This window comes from Corvus brachyrhynchos, unplaced genomic scaffold, assembly GCF_000691975.1.
Source record: "Corvus brachyrhynchos isolate BGI_N302 unplaced genomic scaffold, ASM69197v1 scaffold258, whole genome shotgun sequence".
In the NCBI taxonomy this organism is placed as follows: Eukaryota; Metazoa; Chordata; class Aves; order Passeriformes; family Corvidae; genus Corvus; species Corvus brachyrhynchos.
In genome coordinates, this window is record NW_008240122.1 from 3,011,238 (window position 1) to 3,036,851 (window position 25,614).

The window sequence follows — 25,614 nt, forward strand, 5'->3', positions numbered from 1 at the left end:
AGGCATGACCTGGGCATCACCGAGATTTAGGGCTAAACTGCGCGCAGACACCATCAGGTGAAGAGGCTGAAAGCAACTAGGCATTCATCGGACATGTTCTTCTTCCAAGGACACCGAAATAGCCGCGTACAGGGACGCACATCCGTGTTGTGGCGGGGGGGGCCCCCCCCCACCACATCCAGTCGCATCCCTTGGCTACAGAAGGTAACACAACCTTTTCACATCAGTATTTATTTTTGATGTCTCATTTTCATATCTAAACCCAATTCCAGTTCGCAGAAAAAAAACCCATTCAAAGCACAATAAGCATTTTTGTGTTTTAGACACAGCAAGACCCTGGAGCACTCAGAATAGTCCCTAGAGCTGCCCCACCTGGTGAGAGCATCTCCCAAAAGCCAGCACAAAACACCTCTGGTACACTTCCAAGGGGCCTCACTCCTCAGCAGAACCTCACTTTCCGGGCCTGCCTGCAGAGCAAGGTGTTTGAAGTAAAGATGAAACTGTTTCGATTGCAATGGAGCAGCTGCTTCGTTTTGAACACAGCAAGTCTTCATTTTAGAGCCATTTTATGAAAGTAGTTATTTGATTTAAAGGAGAAAAGAGGCATGCAGAAGTCTAACTAATGCTGTTTTCATGTTCAAAACAAGGTTACTACCAAAGGGAAAATCCTTGTCTTCCTCCAGAGGAAAATGCAGTAAAATTTAAAATGTACTCTAAAAATTGCCATAAACGAAGAAGTCACAATTTGTTTTTCTATTAGAAATACTTAAAGATAAAAAAAAGCATATTAGTTTAATAATTAACATGCTACATCTTGAAAGGAGACAAAAAAATAAACTTGGTATTACGATACAGGAGGTAAAAATGTGGGATAAAATGTAACAGAACTACAGGTGGCCTGCACCTGGATGAATGGAAAATATTAGGTTTAGCTGCTTTACTTCCTACAGTAGCTGTAATAAACAATGCTCAGCTGAATGAAATTAGCAAATGCATTTAAAAGGAAAAGTCTCCCACTGCACGTCCTATAAAAAAAAAATTATCAATGGACAATCAATATAAAAAATGTAGTTCTAGCCTGAATACCGAAGTACTGCAGGTTTCCTGGACTCCTCACAGCAATCCCTGATTCCTTGAACATTGCTGGAATTCAGTCTCCCTGCCCATCCAGTAATGTGTCCGGCTCCCTGAGGATGAACTTTTAGTAATCTACTTTTCCAGATTTTCATTTCTGCAAGTGTCATCAGACTTCAGCAGATTTAGTATTTTAAGACAGACTGATATTCTCTCCTTTTGAATAGCCAATCTTGTGAATTCTGGAGTTCTGGAAAACTCTGGAGCCAGAGGTAGAGCTCTAAGAAGGTGTTCAATGAGCTGGGCTTGGTCCAGTGCTATTCTTGATAGTCGAGTAAGTTCCCCGTGATCTGGTAAGGTGAGACGAGTCACTGATATCAGATGTAAAAGGTGCTTACTAAGTTGTCTAACATGAGTCAGCTTCTCTGCCCAAAAATTCACTTCCCCTTTATCAAACAGGGAATCATCTTCTTCCTTAACAAAAAGAAAACCAACAGTGATTAGAAAATGACCTGCGGTTTGATAACAATAAGGAAATCATAAAAGATATAAAAAAAGGATATATACAGAAACAATGACAATAGAGGCTGTCATAGAACAGCTTTTTATAATTAAAAAAAAAAAAAAGTAAAAATTCATATGCCTTATTTTAAAGGTTTGGGAAAACAGAGTAAAAAAGGTTCCTACTTTGCCAAAGAAATTTTACCTTCAAAAATCAGGCAGTTATGGCACAAGTCTTGGGAAATAGTGGAAGTAAAGAGTAGCCCTAATCCTTAACATGTGCTTGCCTTCCCCTATGAAACAGTCTTGTATTTCACAAAGACCTCTGTAAGCAGTATGGTAATTTGCTATATCATGGAGCTTTTTGACTGGATTAAATGAAAAAAGGAAAACTGTATCAGTCAGTGAAACATCAGAAATGCACACCTAAACCACAGGCTTAAGAGAAGATTCATAATATATTTCATGGCTCATATTAATTGTCAACAACTTCTCAAACATCTAGCTGCTCCTGCTCCTTCCAGTTTAGCTTCTAGCATTATTTTGATTTTTACAGTCTTTTCAAGACAAAAAGAACACCGTGTATTATACAGTAGTAAGTTTTACAGAACCAGTATGGCAAAGCTCATCTTTACAGAAATAATCCTTCTGAAATCAGTGACTGATGTAAGCAAGGCTGTTTTCATTGCACAGAACCAGTCACATGGATGATGGAATAAAGTTAGCAAATATTTAAATTCCATCTCTGGGAAAGCCAGCATTGGGAGAACACTGGTTTTGAATGCCCAGATGTGCCTGGCACCCCCAGCAGCAGTTTAAATTCAAGGGAAGCCATCATCTGCAATAATACTGCATATAATTACATTTCAGCCTCAAAATGTTTCAGTCAACAATGCCTTGTGATTTATTTCAATGTTTGCTTATTGATCTCTTTAATTTTATGCTGGTATTACCAGGAAACAGACATGAAACTCTTTTCATTCTAAATAATATCCATGTGAATTTTTTAAAAAGACTGTAAATCAGTTAGTACTGCAGTGGCAATCATCAGGTTTCATCAGACGAGACATTTCATTCTCTTCCTGCCGCAAGACTGCAGAACCACAGTGCTTCTAACATGCTATAGAGCAAATGCTTGTTAAAATTACCAGGGCAGGAGTTTCCCCATCTCTTTGCAGGTCACTGTCTCCCAGCAGCCACTCCAGCAGGATCGGGACACCGGCACGGACCTCTCCCCACCGCTGGAGCAGCTCACACAGTATGCCAAATGCTAAATCCAAGGCCATTGGAGCATTCACTATCCTAAATGCAAACTCTGTTGAGATAAAATATGTGTAAGAATATAGAGCAAGACCGCAAACATTTTCAAATAAAATCAGCACAAAAATGATTTCTTGAAAACAGATGCCGAACTTACACAAACACATGTAGAATGATAAATTACACCGCGAATAAATGAAATGAATGTTTACTTCTGTGCCACTTTGGGCCTTCTCTCAATTCCAGAATAATACATGAAGCAACTGAAAATGCTGATGCTTAATTCTTTTTTCTCCTGCCCATGTAGTGACATTTATTAATCTGGGTTTAAATACACAGATATGTCTGTTAGAAACATCTCCAGACAGTCCTGTCACTATTACATGGTGACTGTTTTTGCCAAACAACAGCTATGCCTTAGATCTGATGTAACGTTTTCACTGGAACTCAAAACCTAGAACACATGATATGGTTTTAAAGGGCTGGGATATAAAACAAGTAATTATTTGGAGTGTAATCTCTTTATATATAACAAGATATACATATATACACACACGTGTAAGAGAGATCAGGCACGAAGACAGGGTTAGAAAAGATGTTTGAGGAGGGAGGGGCAGACACTGTTTATGACACCATCACAGAGCTATATTTATACAGGATTTGGCATCATGCCAGAGCTGTACACAAAGTCATCATCCACACCATATTTCTTCCCTAAACTTCCTCACTGCTCTCATATGGGGAGATGATGATTTAACTCTTTGGGTCCTAGGGCTGCCTTTGATAACAGAGTATATAAAAATGCCAGAAGTCCTGTGTGTCCACAGGTAGGAGTTTCTCCACTTGTAACTTCAACGCAATTTTTTTTTTCTTTTTAAAAGGGGAGCAAGAAGAGGACTGAAGGAGGAGAGCTAGTGGACAAGCCCCTTTAAAATCCCTGTTACTGTAAAAAGGATTTTGGCAAAATTAAACCTTGTCCACAGTCACCAGCAAACCGAAAAATGTTCACTGAATTCACTGTCTTCTAAGTAGTGGTGCCATAAGGACATGCCATTCTTGAAGGCTGCAATTTGGGAGGATATAACACAGCAGAGTCAGAATTATTTGGTAAGAATCCATACAGGTGTGGAAGGCAATCCTTACTTTTTGTGTGTGACTGTATTTAAGCATTTCTCATGAAAGGAAACGATCATCTACATGTAGGAGGCACAGCAGTCAACCAAGACTTGTCCCTCACAACCCACGTTCAGAGCTAGGGCACGGGCCCCTGTGCTGTAACCCCTCCTGAGGCCTCAGGCCAGCTGCAGATGTTCTGGGGTACATTGGCACAGCAGTGAAATTCACATTAAAACACCAGGATTAGGCAAATACACGTGCCAAGGAATAAGGAAATGCAGGAAACATCTAAGGGCATAACAGACCAATGGAAAGATGAGTATGTGACACTTGACAGATGAGGCAATGTACCAAGGACACTGGGTAGGATGAATTAATATTTGAGACCATGAGGACAAAGGACCCTAATAAGGAAGGGAATGAAGGAGAAAGACCAGATGGTCCCTTCTTTATCTTGGAGTTAGATGAGGGTAAATGGAAATCTCCTTGAACAAGCAACAGGAAGGCAGGCAGTCAATCTCTTCGTGACACTAATAATGTTACATACACAGTTTGTCTCTGCTAGACAGGAAAATCAAATGTTCAAATCTGTTTTCTTCATGGCAAGAATTATCACTGTATCAGGACATCCCTGAGCTTTTTCTGTGAGGGAGTGCTTGAGAAGTAGTGTAGTGCAATATTTCCATCCCATTTATCTTAGGTATTGGGATTTTTAGGTGTTGTTTTTGCTGACATTCCATTCCAGGAATTTGTTGGGGGTTTTTATGTGGATTTTTTTGGCGTGGGGTGTGTGTTTGCTTGTTTGGTTTTTTTAAAAAAACCCCCTTGCTTTCCCTGTTGCTGTGCCCCATTTAGTACCAGTCTGATACTCTAAATAATGGACACAATGGTTGTCCTCTTCGTTTTGGTTTGCTTAGGTTTAGGTAGGAAACAGTTTCATTCAAGTGCCATAGGGACCTCAGAAATACTGGCAATCCTCAGAGCTGAAAGAACAGAGATGAAAATGGAGTGTGGTGTTCTGAGCCTGAAACAAACATCCTGGTTGTGAATGCTTACAAAATGCAGTATTTTAAACTCAGCTCTTTTGAATTCTGATGATCTTTTTTGAGTTTTATGATGATTCTTGAATGCCTACGATAATAAGTATTTATTTATTTATTAAGGCCTCTTGCTTATGTCACTTTATTTGTATTTGACTATTTAGCAAATTAGGTGATTCTGAGAGCTAAAAACCAAACATGGTATTTCCCATTGCTGAGTTAGTTGCTGCTTTGGAGGACCAATTATAAATAGCACTGCCAGTTTCTGGGGTCCTTGTAACATTTAGTCTCCTTAAGTATAAATACATACAGTGATGCTCTCTTTGTGAATGAGAACACTGAACTGCTGAGAAATGCACCAAGAAATAGACTGGGGCCTCTAATTGTGGTATTACGTGACCATGCTGAAAACTACCAAGAGGCAGCAAAACAAGTAATGCTGAGGTGCTGCTTAGACTAAACTTGCTTGCTAGTAGTTTTTCACCAGCATGACACAAAAGAAAAGGCAGTTTTGTGGTCACAGAGTATAGCAGTCTTGTAGAGAATCCTACAAGTTGCAACAAAGGAAATGGCAGGTCGGTCTTTTTTTGTTACTTTTCTTCTTCAAACTAAAAAAGATAAAAAAATACATGAGATACATGCAAAGGAAGTATAGCACCCAGGAAAAGCATGAAGATCCTGAACACACTGACCACCTTTCTGTGAACTGCAGATGCCATTTAACTGATCAACAAAACTCGTGTGTCAGTTCTGATGCTGAGACCTGAGAAAAACAAAGCCACATCACTTGGATAACTCAGGGTTCCAAAATCTGGGTAAGACCCTGCCTACCTTGCAAGGGCTTTGTGCTAGAGAAGCTAGCACAGCAGCATCTTGGTACTTCAGGTGTTCAAAGAGACTCAACAACATATCAAAGTCTGGCAGATGAGCAATTTTCACTTCTACCGGCTCATTCCATCCTACTCCTGCAGAGTATCAGGAATGGCTCCATGGATTCTGAAATGCTTCCTCAGCTGCTGTTACTTACAGAACACACTGACATTAACTGACTTTGATACCAGTTTACACAAATTTGAAGCTAGAATAGTTCAGGATTAGATTTGTGGACTGTCAGTGCTGTAAGGACAACAAAGAGATGTAGTATATATCCAAAAGAAGTATATTAACTGTCCTAAGCTTGGAGTGCTGAAGTAATCCAAATGAGCAACAGCAAGCAAAGTTACAATGGTACCCATGATTTAATAGGTAAAAAACACTTTCACAGGGGGAAAATGTTCTATTGCTTTGATGACATCCACCTCCAGAAGTAACCGCCATGGATGCTGTAAGCATGCACAGAATCTTTTAAGACACCCACAAAAGATGTGTGTCTTCTAAAAAGAAATGCATGGTCTTCACTGTTTACAAGAAGTGCTCCTCACATCATCATCTGCCTGTAAAGGCAGGGCTGCTTTTCAAGAAGCCACGTATTACACACGACGCTGTGTTCGTGACTCATGCTATGACTTCAGAGAGTGCCCTGAGCAAGACGTAAGTTCACCAGGGGCAAAAAGGGCAGGCGGCTCCCCTTTCACCACAGCCCCCCAGGCCCCTGATGCTTACCTGGGAGCCAGCTCAGGTACTCTGCTGATCACCTGGTAAACTAAGGCTCAGAATAGCACAATAGGCATTTGGCACGCAGCTCTGGCGTGTGGGCTCTTCTGCTTGGCTGAAAAGCTGAGCTGGTTACCCTGCAGTCAGGATTGGTGTAGCTGGGGGCCGGGGAAGGGAAGATCACAGGACGGCAGGAGGAAGGAAAGAAGCCAAAGGGAGAGAGACACCTCCCCGTTCAGCAAGCTGTTAGCCCAGCTCAGCTATCATCCCCAATGTTCCCATCAGAGCCTTGCAAACAAAATGCTGAGATATTTAAATGACTGAGTGTTAATAGGCTTTCATAATGTAACTATTTAAAGTAACTGAATAAAAAGAAATTCAAATGGCAGGGGCTCACAGCTGATTACTGCCAGAGGAACTAAACCAGCAAAAACCAAACCTGGAGATGTAGCTATTGCTATAAACTGAAAATACAGCAGAGCTCCTTCCACAGCAGTTCTACAGACTATCAAAACTGTGTTAAAAATATGAGTTTTTAAAATTTGAAAACATGCGTATGTTCCAACATGCAAAAACATCACGAGCAAGATAAGCATCTTACTAAATAAGCCACTACAGGGGTTGAAATACCAAAAAAAATTCTCTATGACTTAAAACAAGTAGTTACAAGCAGAATAGTTAATACTACTCATAAAAATGAAAAATAAAGATAAGAATCAGGTACTACATACTTTTTCATTTTGAGGAATTGAATTTTCATAAAGGGAAAGGGGCTAAGTACTGAAGTGTTTTAGTCTTTGTGAATCCGCCCACATAAAAATTAGACCTCCCACATACACATTCATATAGTCCAAAAGCTTTGATCATGCCAGATGTAAATATTTCTTCTAGTAGCCTATTACGTGTCCTCCAACTATACAATTGTTCTCTGTTAAAGCCTCGGTAATATTATAGGGAACTGAAAGGATGTATTAAGAGCATATACAGAGATTTTAAGGACAACCATGATAAAATATAGGTAAAGGAGAAAAGCAGAACATATTCCTTGCCTAACAAAGCATTTTGAAATTGGTCATATACTGCGAATTGTTAACTGAAGTTCATTCTAGATCGAAGAGTAATGCAATTTTTGTAAACATATACTGTGTTCAGAACAAACAGAAAGAGAAGTGAATCTGCAAGGAAGCTTTGTGTAACAGCCCTGAGAGAAAATCTCACAAAGAACAGGGTACCAACAGTAGGGATGTTTTCAAGGCAAACATACAGGGTAAGTTCTCCAACTGAAATTACAAAAAGTATTTTAGGTAGACCATTACCATCTGAACTGGTAAAATATCTTTTACTTTCTTGCACAAAGTGCTGCCCATTGAGGTATAAATATTAATAGATCACTATCAATATGGTACCTCATAACACCCTGGTAAATGAAGCAGTATTTTTACTTCAGAGGCAAGCATGGACATTTAAAGCAACGATGATCACTGAATGATTGCTTGACAAAACTGGGGATTTATCTCATGTTTTCTGGTACATCACTGTAAAAAATTATGACTATCAAGCAAGATGTCAGGTTCACATCCAAATGATGGCAGATTTAGCATCACAGTTGCTAATACCTGTAGTATTAGATTTGCAAATGGAAAATTTCACCTAATCACTTCTTTGTTGTATTAAAGATTTTCTTCCTTTTGGTGTTCAGTAATAATCAAGCTTTTTCTATTCTCAGCATATGAAATATAAGAGAGCCGAGTGAGGCAGTGCTGCAGATGTATTTTTTACTTAAAATACTGTGTTTATGTATGCCTCAACTTCATAAAACTTAAAAAACCTTCAAATTTAAAAAGGAAAAAAAATCCCATTGGTCCAACCAAAGAGTAGAAAGAACTGGTAAATAAAGTGAGGTTAGAAACTTCATTTGCTGTGTTGAAATATGTTCTGCTTTGACGTAGACAGGAATTGTGCAACTCCACAGCAAGACAATGCATAGGTGTCCTGCCACCAGAAAAACAACTGGGCAGAATAAAAGCAGTAACAGTACATAGAAAGTAAAGGGGTGTTTGTACCCATCCAGTCTCTACAATAATGTTAGAGTGCTATCACCCTTCTGAGAACTAGGATTAAAAGAGGACGACTGAGAAGCAAAACAAAACAAAAAACCCCCCAACAAACAAACCAACCAACCAACCAAAAAAAAGAAGAAAGAAAATGCAGAAATGGTAACTGCATCTGGATGGTTGGCAGATGACTCTTGCAATTGCACTGTGTCAATTTAAGTTACAAACATCAAACTTTCCACTTCTTAAAATGACCATTTATGTAAAATCTAATATATAAGCAGATTCCTTTTCATAGCGTTTCATAAAATCAAAGGCAATTAGATCATTTCTATCCTCTATTCCCTAGATGACGTACAACTGCTTCATATATTTTCCATTTTCCTGCCTGAGTCTGTTTTATAGCCGTGCTTTTTCAGGATGACTTTAAAAAGAGGCCCTTCCTGACATCACGCAACACGATGTCAAAACACAACACCATTACAAAACAAACTAATCACAACTAATTTCTTAATAGTTGCAGTCTCTGTGTAGAGCAGCGGTGATGCTGCTCTCAGCTTTGACTTTGATTATAAACAGATCTGAGTTAATAACATGTCTGATTAGCATGGAAACTTACAGCTCAGGACTGAACAGAAAATTAAAGTCCCTTCTTGAGCAAAAGAGCACACACATATTCATCATCTTTTCATGCCCTTTTTTGGAATGTGAACCAAACAGTATTTTTCAACTCAGTAACTACACTATTTTTCCTTTAAAAAAAAAAAAATATATATATATATATATGTATACATAAGATTTTCCCGTGTGAGCCATGCTCCTGTACACAAAGAGTTTTATTACAAAACAACCACAGCTCACAGATCTGTCAGAGGAAATGAGCGTGTGGACTTTATCACTTACATTACCACTTTTGCAGAACCTCCCCCCCTCCAAGCCTAATGGCTAATTCTAATTTAAACAGCAAAAAGACAGTATCCCCTGCCTAAACCTACAGAACTCATGGTTTTCCTTTTTATAAGGTAAAAATATTCACCTCATTTTTAAAACACTCCCAGTGAGAACATATCCTTTTTTAATTCAGATTATGTCCTTATTGGAAAAAATGAAGGTAAATACAGTCTCAAAACTAGTATCAATAACTAGAATTAAATGTATGACTGAAGTCTCTTGTTAGGCACGTACCAACTACACAGAAGTTTTTGCTTAGCACTGATGAAGGTTACTGAATATGAATGAGCTGTATGTTACGAAACACAGGAGACACATTTACCTCTGTATCATAGATGGAATTTTAGAGTGACATCTGGGGAATGATGGTAAGAGGATTATTATTTAAGGGATAAAGGAATAAGGTAAGAGTAGCTAATGAGTACAAAAAAGTACAAAAAATTCTTCTCCCTGCAATACCTGTAAACCCATATAATTTGGGCAGAATATTAAAAAAAAGAAAAAAGAGAAATCTATTTTAAAAGCAGTAAAAGAAAGCCGAACTTTCCTTTATTGCTATGGAGTCACAGCCATGACCATCACAGCCTGCATAAGGAGTCTGTTGAGATCCGTAAGCTGCTCTCCTGTTTACTAACTCACAATGAAAATGCTGATAAGAAAAAAACCACATTTAATAGATTATTCACATGAGCACTCTGTTTAACATTTACCACTTCCAGACTCCAACACTGAGCACATACAGTAATTTTTCATGTATTCTTTCTTATTTTTCAAGCATGACCTTTACATAACAGTGCCACTGAGTAATTAATAGAGCTAAATGAAGCACTGTCAGTAAATAATCAGTAGCCAGTCTTTGATGGATGAGCTGATTCTAATTCAGTCCATTCACTTTCAACTTTAATTAGTGGCATTGTATTCTAGAAAGCAAACAGTTCCTTCATCCATGTGATGACCTAATGTTGTAAAAGTGGGCTGGCAAAAACTTGTAAGGTGTTGACATAAATTTGGGAATACAAAGTAAAAAATTACAGTACTTTCACATTTTCTATATAATGTAATTCGTCAAAAAGAAGTAAAGCTCCCCCTGCAAAAGCCACTGATTTTTACGAGTTCCAGACACACCAGTAAATCTTGCTAAGACAATTATAAGTCTCAATGCAAAAGTTCTCTTTCCTTCTTCTTTAATTAAGCCAATTCATGTGAATTATTAAGTGTATCAGTGAATTTTTTGCAAGACACAAAAACAAGCATAAAAATGCTATTTATTTCGACATGAGTACTGACACAACACTAAACTTTTTCGGTGCTATAACCCTCATTCTAGATGCAAGCTTGACTCAGCTGATGACAACTGCTAAGCAAACTCTGCACTTTACTAGAACTTAGAGTAATTTCAGATTACTGAAAAATGTTCTGATTTTTAAGGCCTCTTAGGCTACAACATGTTTTGATCTTGTTCTACACTTCCTCCTAAATGTTTGTTTACATTGGTATTTCTCATCCCTCTTCCAGCATAAGGGTGGGACAAGAGTTGCACATTCCTGTAAACTGTGGCTATTGAGCACATCTGAGTAGAGAAGACACTTGCTAAATTACTACAACATATCTGATTCAAGTGTATGTGTGACTTACTGAATGAATTCATTTTTGAGCAGAATAGCAAAAAAGTAACTTAAAAACCTCACGAACTCAGTCTTTGCATCTCTTCTGATACCTTTATGAAATACTATGGGGGTGTGACACTGCTTTTAGGATGGTTTATGTTTCATTTTTATCTTTGTTTTGTATTACTTGTTTAAAAAGGGTGACATTTGAAAAGAAGTGGCCATAAAATTGCTCTTATGGAAAGTGCCATAAATCTTTTGTATAGTAATTTATGTAAAAAATGTTCATAATACAGTCTAAGCTTCTTTACTGGCCAATTTTCTAAACTCATTTCCTCACCAGGTAAGAGATACACTTAAAGAGCAAAACTCCACAGAAACCACTCACTATATGAATGCACGATGAAGAAAAAAAAAAACCCCAGCCATCCTTACATGAAAAGCTTCCAGTCCATACTCAACACTGTCTGTTCTTCTTCAGATGTCATCTAAGGGATGAAATGTGTGTAAAGAACAGCTCACATTATTTTTTATATTTTTGCTGATATATGTACACAGATACACAATGCTATGAAAATACACTTAGGTTTGCAAACACTCTGTAATGTGAGAAGCTACCAGGACTACAAAACATTCCCACTGCAGGTGCTAAGTACAAATGACCAAGAGGATGTTCTTCCTTTTTTCTGTCAAGATCAAGATGCCTCCCAATGCCTACTTGCAAATTGCTTTCAATGCAGTACAGTGGGATCTGTTGAGAGTTTTCTGACATTCCAACAAAAAAAGTCAGCCAGACTGTTGAGCTGCAGTTGTACAGACAGGCAGGTGCTGTTGATCCTATTCAACAACTCAGTGATTACAGGTTACTTATGGGCAGTAAGTTCTAAGGAGAACTGAGGGACAGTTCTCCTGCAGGTGTGTAACAAGTAAACAGCCCCAAGTCTCAATTCTGAATGGTAAATATCTATCTCTGAAGATTTTTTCAAGAGCATTTTCACTCCATGAGAGAACCATTGGCCCTTTTCATTGGCAAGATGATGCACCAATGATTTCACTTGAGAGCAAATCGGGTTTTGCCCTCTTTCAGAAAATACTCTGAAATGAGACTACACATACATATTCTTCACTCTACTACCACAAGTTTTGATTCACATTAAAGGCCTGCTGATCCTAACCACCCTAGTGTGATTGGGGCATTTCTAGAACCGGGACTCTATGTTTCTTCCCAAGATGTTCACATTAAAGAGATCCCAGGAAGTTGTTCACACTCTTTTTGCTTCACACAGCTGTTGTCACCTAGGTGGCTTCTGGATTTTGCACCTTTAGTGAGCCAGGACACTTCTATTTATATGGGCAGGTCTACACCTCTCTGGAAGTCGCATGACTTACTTGTTATCTCTCTTACTGAAACACCTCAGGCTCTGGCATTTCCATACAACTGTAGTCTAAATGTGTAACAGCCGGCTCAAAACTTGCTAGGAAACTTCTAGCTGTCATCAGGGCATCCTCTAGCAGGCTCTGAGAGCCTTGAACAGTGTATCTCCATCCCAGACATCAGTGGGGTGGCTCCCTGCAACTTCATCTGCATCTTCAGCAGACACAGCATTCCAGAGGCCTTGGCATGCTCAGGTGGATCACTAAGTCGTAACATGGTTTGTATGAATTACTTGGAGGCCCTCTTCCAAGTAAATTTACAGAAGGAGTAGGAGCTACTTAGTTTTGCATAAAGTGTAAATATATACGCAGACTCTTCGACTGATAAATAGTATTCAATCAGTAACCAGAGTTCTTCAGCAGAAAACCTAACATAGATACCAATATATTTGTCTAATACAGATTTTACATTTGTCTTTTCCATATCCTTCAAAGGTCTTTGAGGAGCTGGTTTGTGCCTCTTCAACTGAGAAGGAAGTAAGATAGTGCTGAGCACTCTCCCCAGTGTGCTGAATGGAAATGCTCCCTGCACAAGACACCACAAAAATGCAAACACTTGTGTCTCACATAATAATGCAGACGTGAACTATGCAACACCAGGGACTTCCCCATCACAGGGAAGAAATCTTTCTATTCTCTACACATTTAATACATGGCTTTGAACCTTTCTTATTCAAAATATTCCAAAATATTCTAAACAGGCATGGAAGACAGAATGGCTAAGTAACCTGAGGCTCTCATTCATGGTGATACGGAGTGCTTTATAAATCGCTTATAACGATGTGCACGTAAAGAAGGGATGGCACTATCTATTCTGCAGGCAGAGCAGACAGTTGTGAAGACTAAAAAATCTTGACTGGTTTTAGATGTCTGATCTGAGACATTATGACCTGTTTCACTGAGGAGTCAGCACCCCATAATGCTTAATATTCAAAATGCACTTCCCTCTGGCTTCAGCTGTGTGTGCTCTGAACTCCTGCAAATCATGCCTGCAAGGTATCCAGCTAAGCATTCAGCATAGTGACCTCCTTTCCAAACTCTGCTTGGAATGACTTGCTTACCTGCACAAAACAGCTCTCTGGGAGAGGCAGGAACAGAATGCAAATCACAAGGGCAAAACTAAATAGCTTTGGCATGTCCCTTCTTGTGATCCTGGTCTTACTCTCTTTATCACATTCAACTTGCAGCTCAGGTAGTAGTGCTGTTGGAGATCATCATCTGGAACACTCTATGTTCCTGATTCACCACCAGAGCAAATCTGCACTGTCCACTGAACTACAAAAGAACTTCTGTAAAAAAACCCGAGCAGTGATAGTGTAACTAATCCTTGCTTCTTCATACATGCAGCATTACAAGGTTCAATTAAAGTTGGATTTCCTAATATTTGGATACCTGACCTTGCGATCTTCTGAATATTCTTGGTGTGGGGAAAGGCTGGAGGAGGAAGATGGCAACATGTATGTATAATCTGCCAAAAAGAAATCTATACTTTCATCATTTCAAGTATCTAAACACAGTCTGGACCAGAGCTACCTACAGCCACGGCTGCACAATCCTGAGGCAGTATTCCTGGCATGGAGCATCCTCAGTAGCCCTGCTCAGAATGCAGGTAAGCATTTCAGGAGCAGAGAAATTTAAGCTGCTTAGTGAACACAAAAATGTTTGGTGGTGTTAGCTTTTAGGCTCCTTCCAGTCTCTTCTGAATATGAAATATCCTGCATATCCAAAGCATATATGTGTAACAGCATTCAAAGAAAAGGCCTTCAATCTTTTTCATAGCCTGTGTAAATGTAGTATTTTCTCCTAATTTCCTATGCAGAATCACATCTACAGTAACAAACCCCAAATAATTGAAGTTTACAAAAAAATACAGCACAGAAAAATCTCAGAACCGACTAGTAAAGATTAACACAAATAGTTGAAAACCAGGATTTTGTAATGAGTGTTAGGCAACCCTAATAACAACAGCCCATCAACCCTCCTTATAAAAATATTCAGTTCACACAATTAAATTTACAAAACAAATTACAAAGAGACAAATGAGACAGAAAAGCAGAAGGCTGTAAGTTTACAGAGGTCAATTCAAGATCTGTTGAAAAGGTGAAGGAACCACAGAGGATGAAATGTGAGGGCACGTAGAGAGGAAGGGAGCACTCAGTGCACAGAAAAGAGTCACAGCTCTAGTGTATTTCATTCAATCAGACTGGCAATCTGAAAGAATAAACAACATCAAATGGATTTTTTTCCCCATTTTTAAACAAAATAAGGAAATCAGGAGGCATACTTTTGTGTATGTGTTTCCCACCACAACTTGTGACCCAGTTTCAATACAGTTTGACAAAAAAGGATAAGGGAATCTGAAACATTAGGTCTTGTTTCTATGCAATAGCCAGCTGGGTAAAGAAAAGAGACCCTACTGCTGTCATGCCTTTTGAAAGGATAAAACTTTAGTCATCAGACATGAGAAAATTCACTTACCTGAGAAACAAATCCATGAAAAAACCCCACCAAACCCAAGCTTCCTTCACTTCACTGCTCAAGGAACTTTCTTTCTTTTTTACTTAATAATGCCATTTGAAGTTACAGTCCACATTGTGACTGTAATGTGTCTTTAACATGAAGACTCTTCCTGTCTTTAACATCTTATTTTTCCTTCTGCATATTTCAAATGAGTTTCCTTCAGGAAAGACCACATACTACTTCACCTTGCCATGGATGGCTCTAGGTGAGCCTTAATCACTAACTGTGAGAATCAAGTAAAATCCCCTAATTTGGAGAATTTACCTCTACCCTCTGACAGCCTTTCACAGCGGCATGCAGATGATCACGCTAAAAACCAAAATACCTTGCAAAAAACGGCAGTTAACAAGCAAGGGCTGCCTGTACTGCCTCTACTCCTTCTATGAATTTGAAATGAAACCACTGTTGAGTTCTACAGACCAGCCTAGAAAATAATTCAGTTTGTGTATATAGAAGTACTACTTCACCCTGAGATCCTTTTATCCCTAAGCTCTCCCTACACCCGTTGTATTTGAACTCCAAGGTCTTTGCCAACCTTGTATTAGGGGAGCATGAAGTCACTGACTCCAAAGTATCAAATCATCTGTATTTTGGTATATAACCTTAAAGACTATTGCCCATCTGAGTATGATCTTGCCTAATTAAATTGATTTACCCAACACACGTTGCTTTCACAGAATCCTTACGGCTGGAAGGGACCTCTGGAGATCATCTAGTCCAACCCCCAACAAGGTTGCTTTAGGGGATGGAAATCAATATTGGGAACGTCTTTTCTAAAAGGCCCTTCACTAACACAGTTCATGTGATCTTATTGCTATAAGCTTCAGAGAGCATGGCACATGCCTGTTTTCCTGATGTTTCTGAGAGGTGGCAGTGATGGAATATGGTATGTCAATATACTGTATTGCAAAATGGTGATTTACTGGAATATTTACATTTGGGGAATTTGAATTAAAGAAGAAAGATACTCTGGAAATCAAAATTTTAGTTGTGCTTCCTAACGCATGTACATTAAACAAGCTTTCAGTAAGTATAAGGAAATAAAAAAAATACTTAAAAGATCTTTCTTCTGCTGTTTATAGTACAAGCAGGTTAAACAGAGCACCTAATCTATAGTCGTGAAGGTCTAGTTTGTAGTATTACAATATACGGGTTCTGGAATTAGGGAAGGTTGGTTGTGTTTGGGTAGGAACTTTTAAGTACAGCAAGGAGAAGCCTAAAAGTGTAACTTCAGTCTTCAACACCAACATGACATCAGTCTCTGCGTGTCTGCCCATGAGGGAAAGTAGAAGGGTAATTAACACAGTACATGAAAAAATGAATGGGTTTTATTAGCCCTGGTAACAAGATATTGTAAGTCTAAGCTTCACTGTGATCAAGCCAAGTGTGTAAGTTAATCAAGACCTTCACTAAAGTATTTCTGTTAACACTTTCATCTTACCAGTGGGAATTATTTATAAAACTGTTTTCCCCTGCCCCCATGACAAGGTGATCATTAACACAGCACAGAGCATGTGAAGGAACAAAATTAAAAACATGCCAAAGTGTCATTACACTGGTACTGCAAGCAGCTGCCATAAATAATTCTGCTCCTCAAGGTGATTTCAACAGTCTTGCTCTAAATCTAATAAATCAAAAGCCCTTTTTATAAAAAGTCTAGTTGTCAAAATTTAAATTTCTAGGCTTCCCAAGGATGTTTAACTTTACTTTCTCAAGCATGAGAAATCAATTTGTTCAACCAAGCCAGTTCTGAGTTCCCCTTGTAAGCACTCATTTGGAACCGATTACAGAGAAAAAAGCGACATTGAGTTTTACACATCTCAGGTTTTGAAGTAAGAGCCCATTGTGTCCCACAACTGCTTCCCCCCACCCCGCCTCCAACACACCAGGAATTAAAGTAACCAAGTCAGTGGGAATGCTGTGGCACAGGAAATCAGTAATATAATAAAAACAACTTTCATTCTAAGGTGCCGCTTTGACTCCGGCACAGGTAGGAACTATCTTGGTCATTAAAAATTCTCAGTGCTGACTTACGTGAAAACAAGGTGGTGGTTTAGGTTAGTTTGCAAAGGTATTTATATCCTCTACCTCACTCCCACCCACAAACACACAAATGAAATTCTGTGTATAAAAATCAGCTTGCAGGCAGGAATGGATCATCTCCTCATTCATACTTGAACACCTCTGGGATCTGAGCAGGCATTCCAGCTCAGCTGTTATGAAGAACTCCATGTGTGTATGGATTTGCCTGCCCAGGGCTCTCCCAAGTCCTTCCCTTCAGAACTTCTAGCATGCAGTACTCAACTGCACTGTGTGGGAAGTTCATATTCAGGATACCAAAAATATCAGAGATGCTGGTCCATATCCATCTGGACTCCTGCATCTTAAGCAATCTGAGGAGGAGCAGGATGGTCACAGGCTGTGGGTAACTAAAGCCTTTTTGTGCACAGTCACAGTTAGAATAGCACCCTATTTGTTCCAGCTTTCACCTATGCCAGGCAACAAAGGATCAAAAAGCTACCACCAACTTCCATATCCCAGTTTCTAACTATGTCTAACCCCCTAGGTGGATGCTCTAAGAAGGTGAGCTCCTTATAAAATGAAATTATTTTAATTTGTATGCAACTCCCCTTAATTCATCCAGTGTTCTTCCTTCCCTTATTCCCTTTTCTCAACTCCTAACCAATGAGCAATTCTTGAAGCAACAGGATTTCTTTTCTATTGTTGCTCGGCTACTTTTCAACATAATCTAGCTTTAAAAATTACTTTTTAATAGTACCTGTCCCCTACATCGATTACTCAGGTAGCCATTGTTTTTTCAAAACGAAACTTCTTGGGACATCTTTACCCTTTCAGAGTACCAGTAAAACAGAAGAAGCAGTATTAATAAAAGAGCTGCAGCAACTGGTCAGCCAAATAACACAATTTGTGCCCAGACTTCATTTTTACAGATAAAGAACAAGCTACAACCTTTTAAGTGCAAGTTTCATTTCAGTTTTTTTAACTAATGAAATTGGAGTCAATTTATTTAAATAAAACATTTGATCCTTGGTGTAACAAGAGCTGAATACAATAGCAAAATGTCATAGAGACTACAGGCTGGGTCTTGCAAATGCCATGTCACAGAACTTCAATTACGTCTCTAAATAAATCTGTTAAAATAATACTTCACAAGTCTAGATACGATTTAAGAGGTTAACATTTTTCTTGATTCTCAGCATGCCCACAATTAGCAATGCAGAATGCCAGCTACACAAACCAAACAAGAAACCAAACCAACAAACCCCCACAACTCTTCCTGACTTAGCTGTAAAAACTAGCCAATGTAGGGTGAACAGTACAGTTTCTTTTCCCCTGGCCTTCCCTGACATTCTGTCATGCTCTTGTGGAGCAGAGTACATTTGCTCCAAAGCACTGACTCTTCTGCACTTCCAGCTTGTTTAGAGAAAGCACAAAATAGCTCTATTCAGAAGAATATGATCAGTCCTTCAGTTTTTGTTTACTTCTGCAGAGGCTGATTTCGCACAGTTTACTGGCCTAGTTTGCAAAATTACTTTTTCAATGAAGATAATTAAGACTGATGCTTACTTTTTCTATAATTAATCAGGAGTAAAAAGCAAGTTTTTTTTAAACTAAAATACCATATTTATCTCTTAGAAATAAAGTGCAATGCTTTCAAAGCAGAAGATGATCAACAGCGGTGCTATTTTGCTTGTATCAAAAGGGCACACACTTGTTGAGCTAACAGGGACAAGGCTTTTACACTTTTATCAGACAACCTGGCTTCCTAAGCTTAGGAAGTTTCATAAAAATCTGCAGGAGGGTGTGTATTCACTTTGGCTTCAAGTCAATGCTTCTTCATTAATATTTTACTCACACGCAAAAACTCCCAAGTTTGGGAGGTAAGCTGTGGCTAACAAACAGCCTTACTCTACACTGGCATCAGAAGGAAAAAAATAAAAAAGGCAGTCAGCAAATGCAGTGATGGGTCCCTGAGCCCAAAAGTAATCACCAGAGAGTTTTCTGAACAAAAATATTTAAGCCATATTTTCAGTCAACTCTTCCTCTATATCTAAGGAAAAGAGCTAAACACCACTATTCAAGAGTCACCATTAAACCAGGAAACAATCTTCCTACATATGCAATTTTAAGACCTAATTATTTCCCAATCTTCCAGAAGTTTTCATAACAACAGGAGATACTTTAAGGATGTAAAAGTAGAATGCCACACATAACAGAAATACTATTACAAAGACACAAAATATACCTATTAGAATAAAAATACAACACAACTAGGCTACAGGTCAAATCTGCTCCTGAAACAGCCCTGCATTTATTCTAGCAAAAAGACCAGATGAATTCATTTACACTCCTAGACCTCAATTCTTTCATCCTTGCAACTGACACGTAATTGTTACCTTCTTAGAATTAAAGAAGATGTAAAAAAAACCCTAATTACAGCTTCTAGCCACAGTAAGTGTTTCATAATCTCTACCACGTGTCATTTTGCTCTCTGGAACAAACTTCTTAAATATAAGGTCATCACAGTCACCAGGTAGTCACCAAATAGCACAGGTATTTGCCACTTACTTAGTTTGCCAAGATTTAAATGGTCATCATTACACATTTGTGTCTCCACATAAATCTTTCTCCATGAAGGAACTATCAACCATTAAAAGCTTGGAACGGATAAAATGATGCAGCCAGAGTCAGGGTACCTTAAGCAGAAGGTTCAACACTGAACATTTTAAGAAGAATGTTGTCCCTTTTCTGTTTGAACCCTATCTACTTATGATCCTACAATTACAGACAGCTTAATGGTGTCTATCAGTGATGTTCCCTTCCATGGTTTATGCTACTTTTCAGTGACATGTAGTGCACTTCACCCTGCAGAGTGTTTTGGTCATTCTGGGCAGCAGCTGCCGCCTCCCGCGCCAGGGCCCACGTCAGAGCATTCCCAGAATACACACACAGCTGTGTGACCTTCCCCCTGTCCTCAACAGGCCTTATCTAATGGAACTGAAGAGATGTCATCACCTTACAGTGTCTCTGAATACAAAGTCCTACACCGTGTTTGAATAGAACACGTAAACTGTTGCCACTACTTTACACCTCTCTCTCCTCTGAGACCTCATGAAGTATTGCTTGTAACAGGGTATCACACAGATTCCATATACAACTTTTTGAAAATAAACTTAAATTTGTAGAAAATCATTCTGCAACAGGACCGGCTCTGCTTTGCTGTGATTTTTTTTCTGCGTTTGACCGTACTGCATCTTTTTCATACTCTTTTCTGCCTGGATGGGTCTTGTCTATGTCTATTCTGCTTTCTACTGCTTAAAGGCCATTTGGATAAATGCCTTCCATTTAAATGCTAACATTCAGCTCAAAAGACTCCTCTTTCATAGAAGGCTTAGAATTTCTGTTTAGTGAGCTGCACATTTATTTAGTTACCAGAATGCAGTTATCAAGAATACTCACAAAGCGGAAGAAATCCTTGAGCTGATTCCAGAAAAAAATTTCATTAACCTTCCTTCCAATTGTCCCCAGTACATGGAACATAAACATATTTTGGCTAATATGGTTAGCAGTTTTCCATTAGTAACCCAGACAACACTGTGAGAACTTCTGGACTGTGCCCAAGCACCCGTGGCATATCACAAGATCTGTCTGGGAGATTTTTCTGACCAACAGATTCCAAAATTATAAGCAATTCTCAAGGCAGCTTGAAAATCATCGGTGGCAATAAGTGCATTTAAAATGGTCTTTCCAAAAGGCTGTTTTTACCTACCCAGGGCATTAGGAAAGACCTGAAATTCATCCATTTGTGGAAAGCTCTTAACTTTCCACACCATAGCAGCTGCATCACAGCAAGTCATGGGTCTAGAACGAAAGTGGTTCAGTCTTCTGTATGCAGCTGTAGCCACCCACCCACAGCACTACCAACCACTCCACTCTCAGGCTGGCTAGTGGAAGAGCTCCAGGCAGCAGAGTCAGCAAGCTCTTCCACAGCCAGGTTCTGACTCTGTGCTTTTTGTAACCCCTCCATCAAACCTCTAAACAGAGGAAAATCAAACGTCAGAATAGAGAAGAAAATGCACAAGTCTGACTTAAATCAAGCAAAGGAAATCTTACACCTATGATCTTGCCAGTTAATGCATCCTTAAACCAGTCTGAATGCATGCAATTCCCTAGTTTATGTCTGGGCAATTACCACTTATTCCTCAAAGCCAGGCAGCTGCCAGAACTGGTTTTAAGAGCCACAACTGAAGGAGCTGTCTGGGGCCTCAGAGGCCTATTAGCCTAACCTGAACACCAGGGCAATCACCCAGTGCATGAGAAAAGTAGAACCCTACGCACTAATCTTTGTCCAGGATCAGAGTAACCTGACATCTGTTTTATTCACCACGGTCCTCCCACTTGCCTCACTGGAAGGCTACACCAGCACGGAAGTAGAGCAAAAGGTGGTGAATCTGTCCCCTAGTTTGGCAAGAGGATGACCACACTAGTGACATGAAAAGGAGAGTTCTGAACAGTTTGCTGGCATCTCTCCTTTAGATTTCATCAACAGAGACACAGCAACTTAAAACGTGCATACTGCACACAGCAGTGGTGGACAGCTTCTAACCTCTAGGTATTCTCCATCTCCAATCCCACAGCACAGACTGAGCATTTGCAAGTAAACAGGCCTGGGGAGAGGGGGGTCAACTTGACATGCTCGTGAACTAAAGCTTTAAGAAATCTATTTCATGCATTTACCCAATGACAAACATGTGGAAGAAGAGCTCCTTTTGCTATGGACAAACTTGGCACTTATTTTAATGAATAGTTTGAAAACAGTTTTAAATGCCAACAAGCAAATGAAGCAATGAATAAAGTAAAATACCTTTCTTTAGTGTTTCCCATGCAATAGGTGGGATGCTTTTACTGTGCAGCTAACCACCACCAATGTCAATGGTATTTTTAGCATTTAAACACTACCAATGTCCATTTAGCATTTCAGGTTTGCCCAGCAGTTACTCATAGCTGTTTCACTAGCAACTGGAGTAGATGAAATCTGAGCCACTTGTCCTGAAATGCTTCATGGACTAGTTGTAAAGGACATTTTGGGTACAAGTTTTGGGATCATGCCAGTCACCCATCACTTGCTGATATCACCTGTGGTGTTGATGATGACTGCCAGACCATTGTGCTACATTAACATCACACAGGCTGCATTATCTCTTACTCAAGTGATTTACTAGATCTTCTTAGGGCACATATGTATGAAACCTTCTGCACAGCTTGAGGTTCACCGAGAAAGATTTTTAGAGGATAGGAACAAGAAATATAAATCTGAGCAGGATTCCTTCTCCCCTTGTTTCTTTCAAATGTTAATACAGCTAGTCTGACTGTCCCTTAACCTTCCCTACCTCTGCTAAGGCATATTTACACCATCACTCTGCCAAAAAAAAAAAACCCACACATAAACCTTCTTCCACACACATTCATGGCAGCCACACCTACTCTAGGTTCATGAAGAAGTCTGGTTTGAATTTACCTTGATTTTTACACTAATGATGTGTGAAGAAGAAAACTGAGGTGCAAGCAACAAGCAGCTTTGCTTTTCTCCATGCCAAGGTGACAGCATGGTTCACAAAAAGAAAGGTCCTACCCAGTCAGATGGTTAGGTCTGAAGTCTAAGTCTAGAGGAGAATTCAGAGACACCTTGAAAATGTTTTAGTGCTTCCATCTAATTAAATGATATTTTTTCTTCCCTCACCACCACCCCAAGCAGCATATTTAAACTTCTCCCTTTACACATATTTATACTCTCTGGCCAATAAACAAAATGAAAGTTGTTAAAATGCTCCTACATGCCTGATACAGTAAGATAAATCTGAAATAGTGTGGGCCACGAAAACACAGGTAAACACCCAGCAATGAAGACTTCCACGAGAACCTCAACTCAGTCTGCTCCATAATGCCATCCCCTTCCCAACAGAATGCCCTTCAGAAGGTGGAACTGGCTTCTTTAAACCAGCCAGCTAATAACATTTTTTTTTCCCTTGCTGGTAAATCAAAACAACCAGGACATTTGTCATTTTCACTGATGATTTTCCCTGAAGATAAAAAGTAGAATTTATCAGGAAGGGAACAATCATCAAGAGAAGAAAAGAGAACTTTGCATTGCCTTTTGTTTGGAAACTCCTGGCACAGGAGTATCAGCTATTGCTTATTTCCTAAGCATGTGAAATGGGAATCAAAGGAACAGAGATAATATACCTGAAATTTTAGCCAGTGGATTAAAACAAACTACATCATGCTCCGAATTACTCAAAACCTAAGACAAATAGCAATAACAACATTAGACTGATTTTCAAAGATGCTCACACTGCACCCAGTGATGGTGGTGCTCAGAGAGGGCCATTTACCTGCCCTGGGCTGCACAAGCTCTGCTGCAGCCACACAGCTCAGCCCAGGAACTAACTTGCTCATCTCTGTACAAAACTGCTATTTCACAATAAAAGTAGCAGAAAGTTCCTGAAGTCCTCCATTATATTCCAGAAGAGTATCTAGGCTGCTAAATCATTCAGGCACTTTCAGAAAATTTCCTCAAGTTTGCAAATCTAATTGCTCATCTAAGCTTAATTCAGTTCAATTTTAAAAATCAGCTAAATTGGTGCTAACACTGATGACACTAAAAATGCTCTTAAACTCATTTAAAGTTAATTTGGTAATTTACCAACACAAAGGTTAAGCTGACTAAAGGTACTTTTTAATACAGAATTTTATAGAATTTGATTGGCTTGGCTATAACGGCAGAAAAACAGTTTTAGTCAAACTCCTCTAATACTAACAAACTCATCACCTTACTTCACATAATACTTCTCTAGATTAAAAAAAAAGCCAGAGAGGAAAATTACACCAATAAATACAGTTTTTGTTCTAGCACAGTTACTTGAATTTTTCAGGATATTTAGTAAAGCAATCACCAGTAGGGAAAAAGCACTCTTGTTTCCCGAACTTAAATCATCTTTCTTGTAAGGAGTAACCCTCTTGTATAAAAAATGCTGCTGTGAATAGGTCTAGACTTTACACAGCCATGGGTCACTAATTTAATTAGATTTCAAAGCAACTATTCTACCTTTACACTGAACACAATACTTCCTGTACCCTCCCTCATACTAAAAGGAATAAAACAATCCCCCAGAGGTTTACACCTCAATGCATGAGGAAACAACAACAAAGTGTACACACAATACCTTGAGTTACAGATGGGGTTTATACTGTTCAAGTTATTAGGAAAACCTTAACTACCTGCTAAGTTGGTATTTTTAGCAAGGAAAACAGAAGCTTTTCTCCTTTCTGGTGAGACAGGATTCTGTTTGACCTGCTCTGCTCAGAAAATGACTGCCATCAGCTAACTTCAGCAGCTTCCCTTCCTAAACATGAGCTTTTGCACGTACTAAAAAATTAAAACAAGCTTCTCTGTATGAATAAAATAAATCTAAAAAGTGAACTGTACTGGTAACAGTAGAAGTCCTTGCCTTCTAGAAGAAAATAGTAGAGCTTGTAGGGTTTTTCTTGGGGAGGCGAATAGTAGGGTAGAGTGAGGACAGGAGCCCTGCGGTGTCTCAGCATTTGGCCTTTTGAGCTTTTCTCCTTCCAAACAAAAACGGGGGCTGCAATTTTCACAGGGTTCTTGTATCACGTGTTACCACGCATTTCTGGCTCCACAAGCTTACTGCTTTCATAATCTGAGTGATCCAAAGCTGCATGGGTTAGTTACCTGAGGAGATTGGGGGGTTTGCCCTCACCAAAAGCCAAGAGGGAGCAACAAGAAACCAAGTTCATATTCTCCTCCAGGAGCTCACATAGCATTTCAAAGAATTACACAAGATAGGAGCTGTTACTGGAAGTGAAACCACACTGTAATACAGGATCATTTGCCTCCAGTTTCACTATCTACAAATAACATGAAAATACCTATTATTTGACAGTTTCATACTGCAACACATTTGTGCTGTTATTCAGCAACACACATGTAAAGAAAAAACATGCTACGACAACTCTCTGAACAGTCTATGCAAATAACTTTGTTATTGTTAACACCAGTCCAACTTCACCTTGCTCTGCTGAACAAGATACTAATTCAGCCTTGGTCCAACTGTAACAGACAAGTACATAACCCTTCTTACTCTATTCTTCCATGGGAAAACAAGATGCCAACCTGTATCACGCAGGAAGGGCAGGGGCAGTTGTCAGGGTATAGTCACAGATTCTTCTGGATCTCAGTTTAATGAAGCACTGATGGCACTGATTCCCTAAGTCACAATAAATGCAGTTCTTCTGCAGGCAGCTACAGCCTCCTCCTCCCTTACATGCTGGGTACACAGTGAGAAAAGAGGATTTTGTGAGGAGTGGATATGAAGATGCTAGTGCCAAAATTTCTGGCAAGCCCAGTGCTTGAATTTTGTGAGC

At 39.2% G+C, this 25,614-nt stretch overlaps 1 protein-coding gene across 2 annotated transcripts in view; it reads right to left on the minus strand.

Moving 5' to 3' along the window:
* Positions 1–214: 214 nt before the first annotated feature.
* Positions 215–25,614, minus strand: part of THADA (THADA, armadillo repeat containing) — a 218,808-nt gene continuing 193,408 nt past the window's right edge. The window contains exons 38-39 of one of the 2 annotated variants that reach the window (XM_017744780.1): positions 2,724–2,890; positions 215–1,548 (exon numbers count right to left, since the gene is read on the minus strand). In XM_017744780.1, coding sequence (XP_017600269.1) covers positions 1,210–1,548; positions 2,724–2,890 — 506 coding nt within the window. In that variant the 3' untranslated portion in view covers positions 215–1,209. Of the gene's footprint in view, positions 1,549–2,723; positions 2,891–10,964; positions 13,186–25,614 lie in introns of those variants that run through there. The other variant, XM_017744781.1, reaches the window with a different exon arrangement.